This window comes from Kogia breviceps, chromosome 7 (genome assembly GCF_026419965.1).
Source record: "Kogia breviceps isolate mKogBre1 chromosome 7, mKogBre1 haplotype 1, whole genome shotgun sequence".
In the NCBI taxonomy this organism is placed as follows: Eukaryota; Metazoa; Chordata; class Mammalia; order Artiodactyla; family Physeteridae; genus Kogia; species Kogia breviceps.
This window is the reverse complement of record NC_081316.1, coordinates 15,684,873-15,704,457: the sequence shown is the minus strand read 5'-3', so window position 1 is coordinate 15,704,457 and position 19,585 is coordinate 15,684,873. Positions and strand designations below refer to the sequence as shown.

At 55.5% G+C, this 19,585-nt stretch overlaps 1 protein-coding gene and 1 long non-coding RNA gene across 5 annotated transcripts; one reads left to right on the top strand and one right to left on the bottom strand.

Moving 5' to 3' along the window:
• Positions 1-1,609: 1,609 nt before the first annotated feature.
• Positions 1,610-7,396, bottom strand: CDC42EP2 (CDC42 effector protein 2). Its single transcript, XM_059069249.2, has 2 exons — positions 7,294-7,396; positions 1,610-3,095 (listed from the first exon to the last, which is right to left on the bottom strand). The coding sequence occupies exon 2, from the start codon at positions 2,761-2,763 to the stop codon at positions 2,119-2,121; it is 645 nt and encodes a 214-aa protein (XP_058925232.1). The 5' UTR covers positions 2,764-3,095; positions 7,294-7,396; the 3' UTR covers positions 1,610-2,118.
• Positions 6,524-16,090, top strand: LOC136794474 (uncharacterized). 4 transcript variants are annotated; one of them, XR_010841287.1, is made up of 3 exons: positions 6,524-6,613; positions 8,906-9,058; positions 16,015-16,090. It is a non-coding gene; the product is annotated as an uncharacterized lncRNA (long non-coding RNA). The 4 variants fall into 4 exon arrangements; XR_010841285.1 differs by lacking the exon at positions 16,015-16,090 and adding an exon at positions 13,389-13,503; XR_010841288.1 differs by lacking the exon at positions 16,015-16,090 and adding an exon at positions 12,517-12,650.
• Positions 16,091-19,585: the final 3,495 nt, after the last annotated feature.

The window sequence follows — 19,585 nt, the reverse complement described above, 5'->3', positions numbered from 1 at the left end:
ACCGCAATGAAGAGTAGCCCCCGCTTGCCGCAACTAGAGAAAGCCTGCATGCAACATTAGAAACCCAACACAGCCAAAAATAAATAAATAAATAAATAGATTAATTTTAAAAAAGGTTAAAATGGTAAATTTCTTGTTATATATATTTTACCAGAATAAAAAAAAGCATCACCTTAAAAAAAGAAATCAGTGTAGTCAAGAAAAATGCCTCCCGGTCTAATTCTGCCTCTGCCTCTGGTATGAAATCTCTGCCTAGAGGCAGAAAAGGCTGGGGGTGAGGTGGGAGTCTGAGATTTGTAGGGTCAAAAGGATGGAAAAGGACCAGCAGAGAATGGAAGAGGGGATCACCGGGGCCGGCACTGGCCTCCAGCTGCCCACGTGGTCTGTACCAGTCAGACACCAAGCCCCACCCCAGCACCTTCCCCTCCTCTCGGTCCCCACCGTCCCCACGCGGAGCCAGCCCTCTTCCTGCAACGGCTTCTTCCTCTTTGATCTTTGGTCCGTCTCCCACTCGGCCTGGCTGGTGACCCTTCTGAAAGCTGGGCCTGACCCCACGTCTCTCCTGCTTAAACTCCTTCAGCAGCTCCCATGGCCTCAGCTTCAGCCTTGCAAGCAGAACTGTCCTAAGCCGACTCCGACCCAGTTTTCCAGCTTCACAGTCCTGCCTTTCCCGAGCCCCGGGTTCCTTTATGTCTCACACCATAACCATGCTTGACTACCTTCCATGTGCAAGCTAATAAACGTTATCCCTGATTTGCTTAACAATCCTGCAAGGTTGTTAGGGAGGTGTCACTGACTGCAGTTTAGAGATGGGGAAACTGAGCCTCACAAGGCTAGGCTGGACTCAGAGACCTATGCTGTCTTTGCCACGTGTCGGCTCCTCTCTGTCATGCACTCTGGTGCCTCAGTGCCTTTGCTTATGCATGAGTGTAAGTCCATCAGCCCTCAGGTTTGGCTCAGAATCATGACACCACCGCACCCTTGCCCCAGACATTACCCATCTTGGTGTTTTCTTCAAAGTGTTCAACACTACTGGAAATTTACTTGCTTACAGATTTGATATCCTTTCCCCCACTAGACTGTGAGCTCCGGGAGAGCAGAGGTTGCATCTGTCTGGTGCCCCAGCACTTGGAGCATGTCTGATGCACTGCAGGTGCTCAATAAGCAGCGCTGATGAGACGGCTCTGCTGATGAGCAAGACTGATTCCTCCCAGCCCCAGGCCCAGCCTGCCCTCCTGTGTGCTCCCTCAGTCCTCGGACGCCCGAGAAGCTGTTGGTCCCACTGCACCAGGCCTGTGCTTATTCCTTGGCTCTTGGGCCTCCCTGACAAACCCCAGCCCCCAGGGCCAGCTCCTGGCCTACTCCGGTGCTTGGCCGCCTCTTGTCAAACACCCAAATTCATGTCGGAATATCCCCAATTGGCACTGGGTTCGTTCCTGCTTCATCCTCACTATGGGCTAGGAATGAGGTACAATCTTCCAGAAGGCAGGCCCCGCTCTGTTCAAGGCCCTCTGGGGCTGGGGTCTCCCCCAGGGTCAGCCCACAGCTCCCAGAGCCTGGCCTGACTTCAAGAGGAGCCTAGGGGCAGGGTCCATACGGCAAGCACACGTACCAGCAGCAGCAAGTTTTATTGCAACCAGAATCCCCCGGTCACGTGGGAGGGGCGGAGCGGAGGGACATGGTCACTGATGCCATATTCCCAGTTAAGGACACGGAGCCAAAGATCCAGCTGGCTGCGCCCCACGTCTTCCCTCACCCTCCGCCTCCCAGCAGGGCGCTGATGGGGCTGAGGCAGAGGGAGGTGAAAAGCAGAGTCCATTTCAGCAGCGTCTTAGTCCAAGGGGTCTGAGGAGCAGTTGGCAGTGGGGGCCCGGGTGGCCCAAGAGGCACAGGGCGCTTTGGGCTGACGCCTACACGTATCCTCGTGGGGCTTAGGGGAAAGCAAAGAGGCCACTCTGTCCACGGGGAGAGGGTGGGAGGGAGGGAAACAAAGGCTCAAAGTGAGAAATCACTGGCCAGCAACCACGCAGGTGGGACCTTTGGGACCCCGACTTCTAGATCAGGGCCGTGTCCACCAACTGCCTCTGGCATTCACCCCAGCCGGGCCTTTCTTGGGTCCTATGTGGGGATCTGCAGGTGGCCCAGGTCCTGGTCCATGATCTGGAGAACGTCATCCAGGATGGAAGGCCCCAGGTCTACGTGCAGGGAGAGCAGGGAGCTGGCGTGGGACAGGAAGGGCTCCTCAGCCCCAGACTCGGGGGTCAGCCCGCCGTGGGCCGAGACAGCCTCCGGAATCCGCCAGGTGCCCACGCTCCCTGCCTCCTGCGGGGAGGGCTGTGGGGAAGGCTGAGGGGTGTCCAGGTGCAGGCGAGGGGGTTTGGGTGGGGCCTGGGCGGCGGGCAAGGTGAGCGCCTGGGGCCCTCCGATGACCGGGAGGGAGATGGCGTTCTTGAGCAGAGGGGACGGCCCGTCGGGGAGCTCCCGCCCGCACAGGGTGGCCGTGCGCGTGAACTGGAAGGGCAGCTCAAAGCCACCATCCTCCTCGGCCTCCTCGACCGCCGTCCCCGGCAGGAGGTGGAACTTGCCTTGCAGGAAGGAGATGTCACCGAACATGTCACTGCCGCCACCGCTGCCGATGTGAATGGTGTGGCGGAAGTCCCCCAGGGGTGGGCTGATCATGTCTGAGGACAGCAGGTCCCGCAGCTTCTCCTTCTTGCCTTTGCGGCTGCCGCGCTTCAGATAGATGGGCACCTTGGTGGCCATCGCGACCTCACCACCCAGGCCGGGACAATCTGCTCGCCGGACCACGGCCTCCGCCGCCTCCTCTCACCACCCTCAAGGAACACCCAGAGGGAGGTTTCCAGACACCAAACACTTGCCAAGTGCGTGTGGCGTGACCAAAGTTGGCCCAAGGAATTCGGAAAGGAAAGATAAACGATCAGTGAAGTCAGACGATCTAGATAACAAAAATCACTTTCTCCCAGGAGGGTTGAAAACTCGTCTGAAAACTGGAAGCAGGAAGGCGCAGAGCTCGTAGGCAGTGATGCTCTCTGGGCTTGTCTTCGCCAGCTTCTCTCTGGTCCAGGGCTGAGGAGCTGAAACATCAAGGGTACAAGTCAGGGACAGAAGGACAAAGGCAGAGGCATCCGCCTCGTTTCTGGGTCTCTTTCATCAGCCCTGGGAGCCCACGTGGGGCTGCACTCCTGTGGGGAGCCCTCCTGGCCGAAGCCTGTGTTCACTCACGGACTTGTTGCACCTCAAGGCCTGGATCGGGCAGCGCCAAGCCCCTCCCTCCATGAGTGGGGAACCCAAGCGACAGGACTGACGTCACATACAAAGCCCTGGCTCCGGTCTCTTGCCCTGAGTCCCCAGCTCTGCTCATCACTGTGGTCTGCATTCAACTGTGCCCAAGACATGACCAGTGCCAAATTGTCTGAGGGTCTCACAGATTTGTCTCAGCTCCCGACTTGACGGAGGGCTGAGATCCTGTAACCTCTGTCTCGCCCTCCCAGGCCTGGCACAGCAGGAGTTCAGCCAACTGCGCATAACGACCGACACCTCCCATTTGGCCCAATCACATCCTACCTGGAAGTGAGGTCACCTGCTCAGAGCTTCCCTTTTCTCCTCCCCTCTGTTAGGAGCTCCATATGGGCAGGGCCTAAGCTTAAGGTAGTTTCTGCCCCTCCTCCCTGCCCCAGCGCCTAAGGGGAAGATGGAATGGGGGATACAAATATTTGGGGGGTGGCAGCTCTGCTCTGTACCTGGAATTTCGTTGAGGTCTTTGCAAACACATCTCATTTAATCTTCACAACCACCCTCCTATCATTCCCCTTTTAAAATTAGAGCTATCAGGGAATTCCCTGGCAGTTCAGTGGTTAGGACTTGGCGCTTTCACTGCTGTGGCCGGGGTTCAGTCTCTGGTTGGGGAACTAAGATCCCACAAGCCACGCGGAGCGACCAAATAAATAAATAAATAAATAAATAAATAAATAAATAAATAAAATTAGAGCTATCGGACATTTTGGAGGGATTCCCATAAGGCATTGCAGAGAGAGAGAAGCAAAATGAAAAAATGTAGTCTAGAAGATTCCATTTTTTGAGAACATTGACCAGCTCTCCTCCCCACTCCCTGAACATGCATGTATGTGTACCTACATACAGGTCTGCATAGGATTATATTCGATATAGGAACAGAGAAGAATATAGAAGGCTGGTACTAGGTTGTCATATGGGCTACCTAGACTGGGGTGGAGGGCAGGGATGGGGTGTGGGGCTTGTGACACGGGAGGAAAGTTGTCCTCAGAAAAAATTAATATCTGGGGCCAATTACTAAGAAACAACATATGTAAACCAAATACGAAAGGCTGGTCACCAAAATGTTGATGGTGGTTCTCTCAAGGTGGTAGAATTTCAGGCGACTTCCCTCTCTTGTTCATACCCTTATAAGCTCAAATTCTTAATAAGAAGCATCTATTACTTATGAGCACGTATTATTCATGTAGTCAGAAAAAACAAAGATATTTTTAAGGTGGAAACAATAAATACACTCTGGAGGGGTGTCGTGCAGGTTTGACAGAAAAAGGAAGTAGAACAAGCATTTCCTCTATTTCCCATGGTGGGGGATTGGCCTGATGTGTAGAATCAGAGCATGGAAGGCAAAGAAACTTGTCCAAGGTCACCCAGCGGGTAACTAGCTGAGCCCACTCTCCCCAGGCCAGCAGGGGCTGAGCAGGTGGGAAATCACTGGGGAAGCACCGAGCAGCAGCAGGGAGGCCTCTGCCAGGTCCTCTGCCCCATTCTTCGTGCCGGGCCGGGCAGGGCGAGGGAAGAGTGAGGGGACTGGCAGGAGGGAGGAAAGAGGATGCAGGAGAGGCTGAGTCCCAGCCACACCCCCCACAGCCCAGGCCCTTACTCAGGAAACCCCACCCCAGGACCGGACACCCTGGGTCAGTCGAGCTGAGCCACAGAGACCGGACATCTTGCCCCTCCCAGAGCACCTGCAGCTTAATAGGAAACAAAGGAATGACTCTCCAGTGGCAGAATTCCAGCTAAGCTTAGAAGGAGCTGGAGGGAGGGAGAGGGAGGCAGGGAGTGCTCTGAAGTCTTGGACTCCCATCACTCCTTTATCTAACAAACATTTATCTGTGCGCACCATGCCAGGCCTGGGGGCATGCTGACACACATCCTATCTGTCCCCTTGGCAGGAGAAGTCTTGGGGTAGCTTTTTCCTCTTTTTCACCCACGGAGAGGGGGGCTGACTGATGGGATCTGCCCAGAACTTGGGTCAGTTCCCTCCCATCATTCAGGGGTGCCAAGACAGCCTGAATGTTTCCACAACAAATCCGGCGTCCCTGACAGCTCTCTTGCTCTGAGCCAGATGTACCCACCCAATTCCAGATGTGGGGAGAACTGAGGCTGGGGGGAAGGGTTGGGCCAGCCTCAACCACCAGGGGAGAGCTGGGAATTGCAACCGTCAAGCCCCAAGTATTCAGATTTGGCAACTACAAGACCCCAGGCTCCAGCTACCCTTGCATGGTTTCCATTTTAACGTCCCAGGCACAGCACGGTGGGTGTCATTACTGGCCTTTACAGAGGCAGAAGCTGAAACTCAGAGACGTTAAGCAACTTTGCTGAGGTCACCCAGCTAGTAAGAGGAAGAGCGGGCACTACTGTGTAGCTGGTCCCAGTGGCTCCGATGCAGTGGGCCGTGTCAACCTCTGTGAACTGCTTGGGGAGCAGGAGAGAAACAGGCTCCCACCTGGGCTGGGGCCACCGGCTCCCCAGGCCTCCTCCATGTAAGTCCTACCTCTTGGCTGGCCCCTTCTCTCAATTTGCAAGTGTCCAGACATATGAGAATGAGCTCTCCATCAGGACAAGGCTCTGGGGGCCTGGGTTGGGGGGCTTCCTGCAGCTTTGGGAGGAGCAGATGGGAGACATCCCAGTTCTGTGGGCTGGCTCTGGAAGGAGCCCAGGGCCTCCTTTAGAGAAAATGACTTCCTGGACGCAGAACCCCTCCTGTCACAAGGAATACTAGGCCACTATCCACCAGGAGTGTTCAAAAAGCAGGCCTCTGACCTTGAACCCATCTCTACCTGGAACTCACTCTAACCTTGGGAAGACACCTTTCCACTCTGGGCCTCACCTTCCTCGTCTATGAAATGGGATGACAATAAAGCCATTACCAGGGGGCTACTGGAGACCCTACTGCCATACTGCAAGAGAGAGAGAGCGCCGATGTCCAAAGACAGGGTTAGCAGGTCACTGTCAGCCCCGATATTTATTCAGCAAATAGCTGTAGGGCCTTCCTCAAGCCTTTTGGTTCTCCGGGGACAGTGCTCCAAACAAGACCAAAAGTGAACAGCCCCCGAGCGGAGGGGTCCGCCTCCGCCTGCCGGCCAGGACTTAGCCTGCCTGCGTAGAGTCCCCCTCGCTGGCAGCGGGGTCTCCCAGCGTCGCTGCGCGGAGCGGCGCTCGGCTCCTCGGCCACTAGGTGGCGCGCGCTCTTCCTTTACTGCCCCTCGTCCCGGAGGGTTCCCCGGCGCGCACCCGGGTCTCCAGCGCGTCTCCTGCTCCAGGCCGGCGTCCCCCAGGGAGCCGCACGTTGACGTACCGGGTGAGGATTGTCTGCGGGATCTTCTTCTCTTGGGGGGTTTTGGTCTCACAACCCGACAAAGGGGGGAAAAGGGAGAGATCCGGGACCCTGCCGGGGTATCCCAACTCAGGGAGGAGCCTCCCCCGTGCTTTCCGGCCTGGGCGATGTCCGAGTGTCCGCTCGGCGCAGGGCCAGAGCTCTGGCGTGCAGCCCCCGCCCCTGGCTCCCGTGGGTCCGGCTCCTCAGCCCCAGCTCGGGTTCCGGCGCCGACCCCTCCCAGCCCTCTGCCCGAGTGCAGCCCAGCGCAGTCCGGATCCGTTTCAGGACACTCGCGGCCACGGCTAAAGATAGGAAGGAGGACACCTCACCATCGACTAAAAATACGACCCTGAGCCCGGGCTGGGATGGCGGCGGGAGGGCACTCCCGGGTCCCGGGGGTGGGGCGGGGGATCTGGCGCAGTGTGGAGGGCTGGACCGGGAGTTCAGGTTCAGGATGCGCGGCGCCCCGCAGGCCGAGGGGGAAGCGGGCGTGGCCGCCGGGACCAAGGAGCGGGCGGGAAACATGGTGCAGCCCGAGGCACCCGGGAAAGGATCTACGTGGAGGTGAGTCGGGGGCCGGGGCGCGAGCTGGGATGGGGCGCCTCAAGGATGGGCCTCCCTAGCAGCCGCGGTCGGGCCGCAGAGTCCCGGCCTGAACTCACCTTGTGCGCGTTCAAGCGACTGACCGGCGGGCGGCGAGAGCTCAGGAGCTGGACCGCGCGGCGATGGGACAGACCTGGGCTGTGAACTTACAGTGCTGACAGTGGCCCCGAAAGCCCCGCCCCCTACCCGCGGAGCCAATGCCGGGGCCGCCCCAACTAGGCCCCGCCCACAGCCTCGCCCTACTCCCTGGCCCGCCTGAGCTCCCCCTTTGGAGGCGCAGCGCGGGGGTCCAGCAGCCGCGCGGGCCCGGGGGTCCAGTCCAAGCTCGGGCGGCTGCGGGCCAGGCGTCGTCGGGAGCCCGGGCTGGACTCCGCGGACTCCGGCTGTGCCCGTCGGAACCAAAACTCTCGGTTCTAGGAGGGCCGGGGCCGGGGAGGCGCCCACACAATTGTATTCAGTGACTACTAAGGAAATGAATGAGGCCTTAGAGGCGCCTATGTGAAAATGTTACAGACTTCCGAGAACTTTCAGGAGTTTGCCGCCCCTTAGAAAAGAGGGCATTGAGGGTGTATGCCGCCGAGTGGCCGGGCCATGCCCGTATTTGCTGTCAGGCTAAGTGGCTTCCAGGGCTGGGGTGGGACCCGTACTTAGACTCATTCCACCATTAGTTGATTGGCTGGTTGGTTGGTTCATTCATTCTTTCATTCATTCAGTACGAGAAACATTTACTGAAGGGCAGGCCGTACACAGGAGCCGGAGATAGACTGAAGGGAACTCTGCCCTTTCTCCTTTCAGCGATTCAGCAGATAATTGTGCATCTATAGATGCCAGGCGCTGTTCTTGTTGCTGGGGATGCAGCCCCCTCCGGACTGGGACCTACTGTCCAATGAAGGGAAATGGAGGAAACCCAAGTCCCCAAGTAGACTGTGATACCCTTCTGAGGGAGCAAGTGCTAAGAAGAGTAGGGCAAAGGAAGGGTGGATGGTAATGAGGTGAGGGGACCTTGCTTTCTGGAGGGTGACAGCTGTGACCGTACAATGTGACCAGGATGATGAAAGCTTCCATACTGTAAATGTGGGAGGGACTCTTAGGGAGAGGGGGTCAGGAAGGCATCCAGAAGGAGGGAAGGATGCTGGGGGTGGAGGTGGGGATCAGCCAAGTCAGAGGGAGGGACAGATGGGGAGAAGAGGAGTGGAGTAGGCAAATGGCCCCTTCCTAAAGATGTCCATGTCCTAGTCTCTGGAACCTGTGAATATATTTCGTTACCTAGCAAAGAATAATTAAGGTTGCCAATGGAATTACGGTTACTAATCAACTGACTTTAAAATAGAGAGATTATCCTGAATTATCTGGGTGGGCCCAATGTAATCATGATGGTGCTTAAAAGTGGAAGAGGGAGGGGCTTCCCTGGTGGCACAGTGGTTGAGAATCCAGGGACACAGGTTCGTGCCCCGGTCCGGGAAGATCCCACGTGCCGCGGAGCGGCTGGGCCCGTGAGCCATGGCCGCTGAGCCTGCGCATCCGGAGCCTGTGCTCCGCAACGGGAGAGGCCACAGCAGTGAGAAGCCCGCGTATCGCAAAAAAAAAAAAAAAAAAAAGTGGAGGAGGGAGACAGGAGAGTCAGAGAAAGAGATGTGATGACACAGAAATGCTGTGTTGCTGCTTTTGAAGATGGAGGAAGTGGCCACAAACAATGGCATGTGGGCAGCCCCTAGAAGCTGGAAAAGTCAAGGAAACAGATTCTCCCCCAGAACCTCCAGAAGGAACATGGCCCAGCTGACCGCTTGATTTTAGACCCATGTTGGACTTCAAACCAACAGAACTGTAAGTAATAAATTTGTGTTGTTTTAAGCCCCCAAGTTTGTGGTGATTTGTTACAGCAGCAAGAGGAAACGAATACAGGGAAGTTTCAGGTTTTAACCTTGAGCCTTCCAGGCCCCTCCTTTAACTCCCCAGGGGGGGGCTTCCCTGATGGCGCAGTGGTTGGGAGTTCGCCTGCTGATGCAGGGGACACGGGTTTGTGCCCTGGTCCGGGAAGATCCCACATGCTGCGGAGCGGCTGGGCCCCGTGAGCCTTGTCCGCTGATCCTGCGCATCTGGAGCCTGTGCTCTGCAACGGGAGAGGCCACAACAGTGAGAGGCCTGCGTACAGCAAAAACAAACAAACAAACAAACAAAAACCCCAAAAAAACTCCCCAGGGGGCATCAGTCAGGTGGATTCTGCCAGGACTGGCCTGGTGGCTCAGAGGAAAACTGAGGCCTGGACAGTGGAGGAATGGGGCCCTGGGCCAAATCGTCGTGTGTGTGGATAAGTATTGTACCTCTCTCCCTTCCTGCCACCCAGCCTTGCCTGTGCCCCTTACCAAGTGCCTCTTGCCCCTGAGCTCCTCAAATCCTCTGAGAGCCCAGCAAGGTGGGCAGAGCCAGCACCACTGCCCCCTTTTACAGAAATGGAAACCGAAGCTCGGGCCCCGACAGTGATCTCCTTAGCCTGAAAGTGGCAAGACATGCTGGTTCTGGGTCCTCGTCCCCACTTAGTCTTCTCACCCAGCCATTGTCACCCCCCACCCCGCCTTCCTTCCCACGCACAGCCAGGTAGGGGGACAGCTAGGTGCCAGGCCCTGAGCACTGCTTCTGAGCCACAGACCCAGGTTCTGAGCTGGCTGTGCTGCTGACTTGCTCTGTGGCCACAGGCGAAGAAAGGACAGTCCCTTTCTGAGCCTTCTTGCCTGTAAAATGGGAGTTACATGAGTCCCAAGCAAGATAAGGGACTTGCCCGTGTACTGTTGATGGGAACACACAGTCCCCGCAGGCAGGAGTTTCATGGAAACAATATAACAGGAGCTTTGGGGGGTGGCGGCGACTGGCCTTGCCACCTGACCTGGAATGGGTCTAATGACTCCGCTGAGCCTGCAAGAGTGAGGCTGAGGCGCAGCCCCGCCCATCAGCTGAGCCGTCCTCCGTTGGAGGAAGGGGCTCGGGGAAGGTCAGGAGCTCCATTCAGGGCTGGTGGCAAAACAAAGTTACCGGGATGAAAGCTTGCAGAGGCAAAGACCCTCATCCAAGGTCACTCAAAGCCAGGAACGAACTCCAGAGCACTTTGGAGCGGTTCTGGGGTGTGTGTGTGTGTGTGTGTGTGTGTGTGTGTGTGTGTGTGTGTGTGTGTGTGCGAGTGCAGCGACTAGCATGCCCCCAACCAGGACCCAAAGCCACAGGAGCTGTGCTCCAGGGACTGTTTTAAGCCCACCTGGATGTGACATGGTTCCTCCCAGCGCCAGCTACCTGTGCTGTTCATACTGCCATCAGCCAGAGATCCGGCCCCCACAAAGCCCACATCCAAGGCCCGCCTTGTGCCGGGCACTGGGTTCTGTGCTCTACAAGCACTCAGGTCAGTGGTTCATTCTCCCCATTCACAGATGCGGTCATGTCACTTGGCTGGGGCCATGTCACTTGGCTGGGGCCGGAGGAATCCCTGGGGATCCGGCTGCTGGCAGCTCTCAGCTCTGCTGAATGGACGGGATCTTTGCAGATACGCCCAGTGTTGCCATGGCAGCCCTGCAATTAATGAGCATTTGTAAAACAGGATTTCATTGACTAAAACTGGCTTTTTTATGCAACTTCTCAGGCGGTGTGTAAAGGCCCAGGTATGGGCGGTGAGGCTGGGATCCTGAGCCATGGGAGGGCCAGGGTGTCCTGCATTTCTGACCCAGTAGACACTCAGGCCAAGTGCCCCCTGCCCAGCCTGACTGAGGGTCTGCTGCCTCAGCCAGGGTCTGGACTATTCTTGCTGGAAGGACTCCTGGACACCCTGGTGTCTGAGGGGGTAGGGCCCTGAGGGACATTCAGGACAGGTTAGAGGCAAGGAAGCCTGGGTGGAGCAATGCCCCAAGGGGCTTCCCTGGCCGGCCAGCGGTTAAGACTCTGTGCCTGCAATGCAGGGGGCGTGGGTTCGATCCCTAGTCGGGGAACTAAGATCCCACATGCTGTGCGGCATGGCCCAAAAATTAAAAAAAAAAGAAAAAAAAGCCCCGAATGCAGTATTCAAATTCCTTCTTCTCAGCCTGGAGCCTCGCCTTGATGCTGAGATAGGCCCAGTCCCCACCCCCCCGCCCCCCGCTCCCACAGCTGCCCCCCCTCCCACAGGACCTGTAATCACCACACAGGGACTGACTCAGCCCTTCCTTCCCCGCCCAGCCCCTTCTTCCTGAAAATCGCCCACATCAGCAGCCCCAGCCCCCAAAGGCCCTGGGGGATAGAGTCCAAGGCCCCCTTCTGCGAGGTTAGCCTGGAAGAACGGAGGAACTGAGCGGGAGGGGTAGGACTCCCAGGCCGGAGCCAGCTCTCCTCGGCCCCGCCCACCCGGGGACCTGGGGAGGCAGGTGGGATGAGGGGGACCAGGAGTCTGGGGACAGGTCTGAGAGCAGGGAGTCCCAAGGGAAGGGTGGTGATACGCTTGGGGGCGTCTAGGGGGCAGTGCGAGGAGGCAAGGTCTCTGGAAGGGCCGCAGCCCCGGCCACCCCGATCCCCTGCCACAGGGAGACAGGGAGCAGGGCAGGAGCTCCGTCCACCCCTAGGAAGCCTCCTCCGCCACAGCCTGAGCTCAGCCTGCAGGGCTCCGTGGTGGCCTGAGCCAACCCCAGGCCTGGTTTGGATTTTTCCTTGATTGTTTCTTGTTTCCTTCCTCCCCTGGGCTCCTGCCAACTCCAGCCCTGCCCTCCTCGCTTTTCACTGGCCTTCATAGAACTCTGACCCGCAGAGGCTGGGATTCGATTCGAGATGAGAGTCGTCCCTTCGAAGCTACCCCCAGCTTCTGTCTCTGCCTTGGACCCCTCCTTGGGAGTTGGGTGGCAGGGCCTTACTGGGGGACTTTCCTTTGGGTCTGGAGTTTTGGCCCCAGGCCCAGGGCCATGGGGGTTTCCAGAGTGGTGACAGCCCTGTCCTAGCAGGGACTGAGGCACTTCCTCCCAGAGTCCTCTGGGAGCATCCAAGCCACATGGCTGTCATTTGGCCTGGGGAACACAGAGATAGTGGGGATTGTTTTCAACACTTCCCACCCCTTCAAGGCACCTTGTCATTATGCATTCTGAAAACTCATTTGCATCTACCTTGTGCCTAGAGCTGTGCTGACTGGAGAAGACACAGATGGTCAAGGCTGGGCCCAGCCCTCAGAGAACAGATACCCTGAGTAAAACAAATAACCAATTCTAAAACTGCACATTCTGTGCCATAATGGAGGTCCTTAAAAGCAGAGGCCAGTTCTGATTTACCTCTTTCTATCCCAGGCAGCATAGATGAGGCTCAGTGAGTGACTATGGATTGAGTGAAGAACCAAAAAGAACAGCGGTAAGAAGGATTTGTTTTGTTAGACGTGGGGAAACAGACGGAAGAGTTAGGAAGGCTTCAAGAGGAGGTGATATTTGAGCAGGGTATTAATGGATGAGTCGGAATTTGCCAGGCAGAGAAAGGAAAGGATATTTCAGGGGGAGCAGGCAGAGGCAAAGGCAAAGGCCAGAAGGAGTGCAAGTAGATGCGTGGTGTGAGCGGGAAACAAGATATGTCCAGCAGACCATGGCATAGGAGAGGGGGAAAGAGCAAGAGGCTAGTGGACGAGCACCGTTTTCCTTGCCCAGCTCCCGTTCCTCTTATTCTGCTGACCACCCCTCAATTTTCCAGAGTCTCCAGTATGATTGACCTTGCCTCCAAGCTCTAAAAGTGGGTCTGAGGCCCCAGCCTACCCCATCTGAGCCATAGGGATGGTTTAGGGATGGGCATGTCAGCAGTGGGCTTCGGCCTGGGAACTTGAGGTGACTATTAGGGTGACAGATGCCAAGATGTCAACTCAGGGCTGTCAACTCACGGAAGAGCTTGTCCGAGAATAAAGCCAGCACAGAGAAAAGCAGAGCCAAGAGAATGACTCTCAATAACATTGCTTGTGCTTCTGGATCCAGCCATGCCTGAATCAGACCCCATTATATGAACCAACAACTTACAATTTTTGTTTAGTCCTGTTGGAATTGGGTTTCTGTCACTTGCCCATTAAAGAATAATTAAAAGCAGACAATAGCTCACGATAGCTATTTTCATTTCAATTATCATTTAAAAAAAAAAATTATCTTTCTGACATGGTAATGCTTTCGTGTGGTTCACAATTTAGAAATCACAGCAGGCTGAAGAGCCCACGCGCCACAACGAAAGATCCTGCATGCAGCGATGAAGATCCCGCATGCTGCAACTAAAGACCCGAAGCTGCCAAATAAATAAATAAATAAATAAAAATATAAAAGAAGAAATCACAAGAGGCAAAACGTCTCCCTCTTACCCCTGTTCCCCAGGCACCAGTTCTCCTCTCCACAAACAACCAGCGTTATCCGTTTCTTGTAAACACTTCTAGAGATACTCTTTGCACACGCAAGCAAAGCCCCGCCCATCTTTTTTACACAAATGGCAATATTTAGACAAGTAGAGCCCTAAAGTACAGCAGACCTTGGTGGGAGCGGGGGCAGGACAGGCCCCATTGCCGGGGGCGATGGGGGTGACTCTGCAGGGGCCATGGGAAGCCACATTTTCTTGAGCCTCTGCTAGTCACATTGTCCGGCACCTTCCTTTCTTCAGTTGACATTATATCTATGACCACTTCATGTCAGTTCATAGAGCGTATCGTCAGTTTCATTTTCTCACAGCTGCATAGCATTTCACACGGGGTGTACCATTATTTATGCAAATTATGGCCTCTCCAGCCTCAAGCCCCGTCTCCACTCCCCCGGTTCCGGACAAGGGCCTTTCAGCCCATCAGCCACCCCCATGGCCTCAGCTGATGGACGATTAGGTTGTCCCCAGCTCTTTCCTGTGACAAGCAGTGCTGCCGTGTGTCATCTTGCACAGATGCTGTTTCACACTCGTGTGAGCACAGCTGAGGAATAAGTTCATAGGGACTTGGGGGGCACGGGACACTCGCTGTTGTCATTTGGTCAGCTCTGTCCACTCGTCTTTCTCAGGTGATGTGCCAGGTCCAGGTCCCCATCGGGACCACGGGGCCCATTGCTCCTCAGCCTCACTGGCAAATGGTTCTCAGCCTTTTTGATTTGTGTCACTCTGGTAGGTAAACTCTAACTAAAGACAAAGGAGCCTCAGTGTGGTTTTAATCTGTGTTCCTCTTATGAGTGAGTTTGGCCATTTTTCATAGGCTTCAGGGCCATTTCTACTTCCTTTTCCATGAACTGGAAAAGCAATTAGAGAATTATGCTTAAGAGGGTCGATTCAGAGGAGGGGATGTGGAGGGAGGCCTGACTGGAGGCAGGTGCCACTTTGGGGGCGGATGGATCAGGAAAGAGACGGAACTTGGCTCTGAGCTGTGGTGTGAAAGATGGCGCTGGAGGTGATGAGGTCGAAAGATTGTAATTTGGTGACAGATGGGCCACAGGGGCCAGGGAGGAAGGACTGGGGTCCGGCCGGTCCAGCGTGGCGACTTGGGTGATGAGAGGGGGCGGGGAGGAAAGGGAGGACAGTGGGGCCACCAAGGGAGTTGGAGGATCCCAGCAGGGGCCCTGACCACTCTCCACCCCACATCGTGACTGATGCAAAGCACCACCTGACGGCCACACGCCCCTGCTCACACGCTTCAGAGGCCACCAACCCTGGTCAGGGACCCTGCTGGCCTCCTGCCTCAAGCCACCTCTCGGCTCCCTCTTCTCCGGCCTTGAACACACCCAGCCTCCGGGACGGGCTCCTTACAAGGCTCCTCCCTTCACCGGCCGCCTCCTGCGATTCCTGCAGGTCTCAGCCATGGTACCTCCCCTCGAGGAAGCATTCCGGACCCCAATCGATGTCCAGTTCCCTCGGAGAACCTCTGGACCACGGTCCTCTCTGAGCCATCGTCATCTGATTCATGTCCATCCCCCACTGGACTGTAACCACTGTCGCCTCCCCGGAGTGGATGCCAGTGAATGTGAATGAATGAACAAATGAATGAATGAAGGGCAGGGTGCCGTGGGTAGCAAACGGGGCAAATAGGAGATGAGCGTTTAGGAAGTAAAAGAGCCTGGAGTTGAGACTTCCCTGGTGGTGCAGTGATTAAGAATCTGCCTGCCAGTGCAGGGGACAAGGGTTCCAGCCCTGCTCTGGGAAGATCCCACATGCTGCGGAGCAACTAAGCCCAGGCGCCACAACTACTGAGCCTGCGCTCTAGAGAGCGAGAGCCGCAACTACTGAGCCCACGTGCTGCAACTACTGAAGCCCGTGCGCCTAGAGCCCGTGCTCCGCAACAAGAGAAACCCCCGCTTGCCGCAACTAGAGAAAGCCCGCACACAGCAACAAAAACCCAATGCAGCCAAAAAAAAAAAAAAAAAAAGACTCTGGAGTGGGCTACCTCTGTTTGCGGCACAGTGGCTCTCGGTGCTTCCCTGGCGCCCCCTCTAGGTGGAGCAGGAATTCTGTCCATTTGGTGGTACATGTCTGCCTCCCGACGCTGAGAAGAGATCCCCACACAGAGCCAGCACCACTGCAAGTGTCTGCGAACAGGAGCAGGTGTGGGAACAGGCGTGGGAACTGATGGGCTGGGGCCCAGGTGGACGTTTCATGACAAGGCATCCCTTTGGCAGGTACCTCTTGTGGGCCTACTGTGCGCCAGGCATTCTACAGGGATGGGACAGGGTCCCTGCCCTCAGGGAGCAGGCATTGCGGAGCAGAGGGGCAAGAGAGTTGTGTGTATACACACACACACACACACACACACACACGTAATTTTTTCTTTCTTTTAAAATAATCCATGCACATGGCAAAAGATGTCAAACAGGATGTGAGAATGGACACGACAGATCATTCTCCAAACCCTCCTGCTCCTGACCCCTGGTCCTCCAACCCCATCCCCAGAGGTAAACCACTGTGATTGGAAATATTCTAAGGTCAGAACATTTGAGGTTTCTTTGTTCATTTATTTTGTTTTTAATTTATTTTACTGAAGTATAGTGAATTTACAATGTTGTGTTAGTTTCTGGCATACAGCAAAGCAATTCAGTTATACATACATACATATATATATATATATATATATATATATATATATAAAATGGTTTGCATCTGCTAATCTCAAACTCCCAATCCATCCCTCCCCCACCCCCCTTCCCCTTGGCAACCACAAGTCTATTCTCTATGTCTGTGAGTCTGTTTCTGTTTCGTAGATAAGTTCATTTGCGTCATGTTTTAGATTCCACATATAAGTGATATATGGTATTTATCTTTCTCTGTCTGACTTACTTCACTTAGTGTGATAATCTCCATCCATGTGGCTGCAAATGGCATGATTTCATTCTTTTTTATGGCTGAGTAGTAGTCCATCACATATATATATATACATCACATCTTCTTCATCCATTCATCTGTCGATGGACATTTAGGTTGTTTCCATGTCTTGGCGATTGTAAATAGTGCCGCTATGAACATAGGGGTGCATGTATCTTTTTGAATTATAGTTTTGTCCGGATATATGCCCGGGAGTGGGATTGCTGGGTCATATGGTAGTTCTATTTTTAGTAACCTCCATACTGTCCTCCATAGTGGCTGCACCAACTTACATTCCCACCAACAGTGTACGAGGGTTTCCTTTTTTCCACACCCTCTCCAGCATTTGTTACTTGTAGACTTTTTAATGATGGCCATTCTGACCGGTGTGAGTTGATACCTTACTGTAATTTTTGCATTTCTCTAATAATTAGCCTGTTGGCCACCTGTATGACTTCTTGGGAGAAATGTCTAGTTAGGTCTTCTGCCCATTTCCTGACTGGGTTGTTTGTTCCTTTGTTATTGAGTTGTTTGAGCTATTTGTATACTTTGGAAGTTAAGCTAAGAAGAAGAACATTTGAAGAGGACTCCAGATCTCAAGGGAAAGTGGGCCTCGGGAGCAGCCCCCCAGGAGTCAGGCATGGCTGAGCCTTCCAGACACTGGCTCAGGGCTCCTCCAGCTCCTGGAGCAGAGAAGCCGGAAGGGGCTGCCTGCAGGCCTTCAGTTCTCTTTCTCAGTGCGAAATGCTCAGACCCTGGGAAGATCTAGGAGCCACGGGAGCCAGCAGGAGAGATGGGGCTCTGCGGGGCCCCGCCAGGCTCGGGGCAGATGCCCAGGCTCTCAGGGAGCAGTGCACGGGGACAGGGGTCAGCAGGGTCACGGACCAGCAGCTGTCCCCGAGACCCCCGAGGGGCCCTGGGCCCTGGCAGCTGCACGGCTCTCAGCTGTTAGGCGGGCTCCCTGCTGACAGGAGAAGGAGGGTGGGTCTGGGTGGGGAGTCTGGAGCTGCCCATGGGCCCAGTGGGTCCTAGAGCAGACCAGCCCTGAGGCCCATGGGGCCCTGGCATTTCCAGGGCAGACCCAGAGGGAGCAGAGACAGATAGGCCTGGCCGCTCAGGGAAAGATCTAGAATGATGAGGCCAGGGTGACAGAGGGGCCCAAATGCCTGAGCGCGGGTGATTAAGTCCCACTCCAGAGACCTCTGGACTTTGACGCCAGGCACGCAAGCTCCCCCTCTGGTCTCCCCTCCCCTCGGCCAGACTCCCCAGTGCTCCCGGTTCTCTTGAGCGTAATGAGTTCTACGCAGGCGACCCCTGGATCACCCCCTCCAAGCCTCACGCCTCACCAGAGCCCGGATCTGTCATCCCTGATGTCCCGGGAGGCTGGGCCCACCTGGGTACCCCCTTCATCCCAACCTGCCCCAACAGACCCAGGCACCCCCTCCTCCCACGTGCTTCCAGGCACCTGGGTTGCTCCCTGGGACTCCTCTGTCCTTGCTGGGTGGCCAAGTTGGTCAGTGTGGCACAGAGGAGAGACAAGGGATTGGACTTCAAATCCCAGCCCTTGCTTACTTCAGCCAGTGATCCTGAACCTCTTGGAGCCTGCCAGAGGGTTAGACGTGACATCCTCTATGTCAAAGTACACACAAATGGTCCTCAGGAATGGTAATTCCCTTTCCTTCCTACCCAAGCTGTGTTTTTCTCCTCCTCAACTTCAACTTAAGAAAATAAAAAAGGGGTGTGGGGGGGAATTCCCTTGTGGTCCAGTGTTAGGGCTTAGGACTTGGCGCTTTCACCGCTGTGGCCCAGGTTAAATCCCTGGTCAGGGAAATAAGATCCCACAGACCTTGCCGGCAAAAAAAAAAAAAAGGTGAAATTCGTGTTATTATTGTACCTCAGTAACATATTTTTTTAATGTAAAAAAAAAAAAACCTACCTCACTCCCACGCCAGTCAGTCAAGACCTTTCACATCTACCTAGAGGGCCGTCTGGAGGGAGAGGCCACGTGTGTCCAACCGGAACTGGCTCTCAGCTGACTCAGCCAGGAGTCCCAGGGTCGGGGGAAAGGGAGTGTGTATCAGAGAAGTGAAAAATCAGCCCAAATGGCTACTCCCAGCGTTAGGGGAAGCCGCAAGGCTGGGCCGAGCTGGGCTAGGTGACCCTGAGTGAAGAGAAAGGAAACAGCGAGGAGGCCAGGGCTGGGCAGGGCTGGGGCATCGAGGCCTGGGAGGCAAACGTAGTAAGAGCGCAGGACTTTGCTTCTTCAGAACCATCTACTTCATCCTTGGGCTTGTGTCTTGAAGGCTCAGGGCACGACCAGGACGAGGGAAGATGCCACCAAAGGGGATTCTGAAGCAGGTGGGTCCCAGGAGTCCAGGCCCAGCCAGGTTCCTCCACTTCATCCACCCCCGTCACCAGTGCCCCCTCCCAGAGCCTTATTTCAGAGTCCTGAGCCCCAGTGAGGGGAGCGGGGAAGAGATCCCCCCACGAGCAAGGGGGACGGGGCTTCAGGAAACTGGTGACCCAGGCGAAGAGGGGCCGACGAGAAGTCAGCTGGTAGTCGCTGGGCACCGACTTCCCGCCAAGAGCAAAAGGGAAGCGTCTGGTGTCAGAGGGGCACGGGTCGCCACACCTGTCTGCAATCTGGGGTTCTCGTCCTGCTTTGTTTGTTTGTTTTAAATGCCTGCTCGGGTCCTCCCAGAGCACTGCCAACAGTCACGTGACTTGTATCCAGGCAACGGGCTCTTGCTCCCATTCACGGAGCACCAGCTTTCTTTCCGGGGAAGCTGCACGCCACGGCCTGCCCGCCCTGCACACGCCTCCCTCCCACCAGGATACAGGTCTTTTCTCCCCTCTGTTAACCACTCTTTCCCACCGGGGCCTCTGGATCGTCCTTGGCAAACGGGCACCAGGACATTACTGCTCCCCACAAGGCTGCTCAGCAGCAACATAAAAATAATTGCCAGAGCCGTGACACCCAAGGAGCCAAACATGGGCTCAAGCGGTAAGGGCCAGAGCCTTGTCTATTGTGGCCAAAGGCTTGTAATCTTCCCAGGCAAGGGTTTTCCAAGGCAG

What these genes read in the sequence shown, in the direction of transcription:
- CDC42EP2 (XM_059069249.2), bottom strand. Translation starts at nt 2,763, where the DNA reads ATGGCCACCAAGGTGCCCATCTATCTGAAGCGCGGCAGCCGCAAAGGC.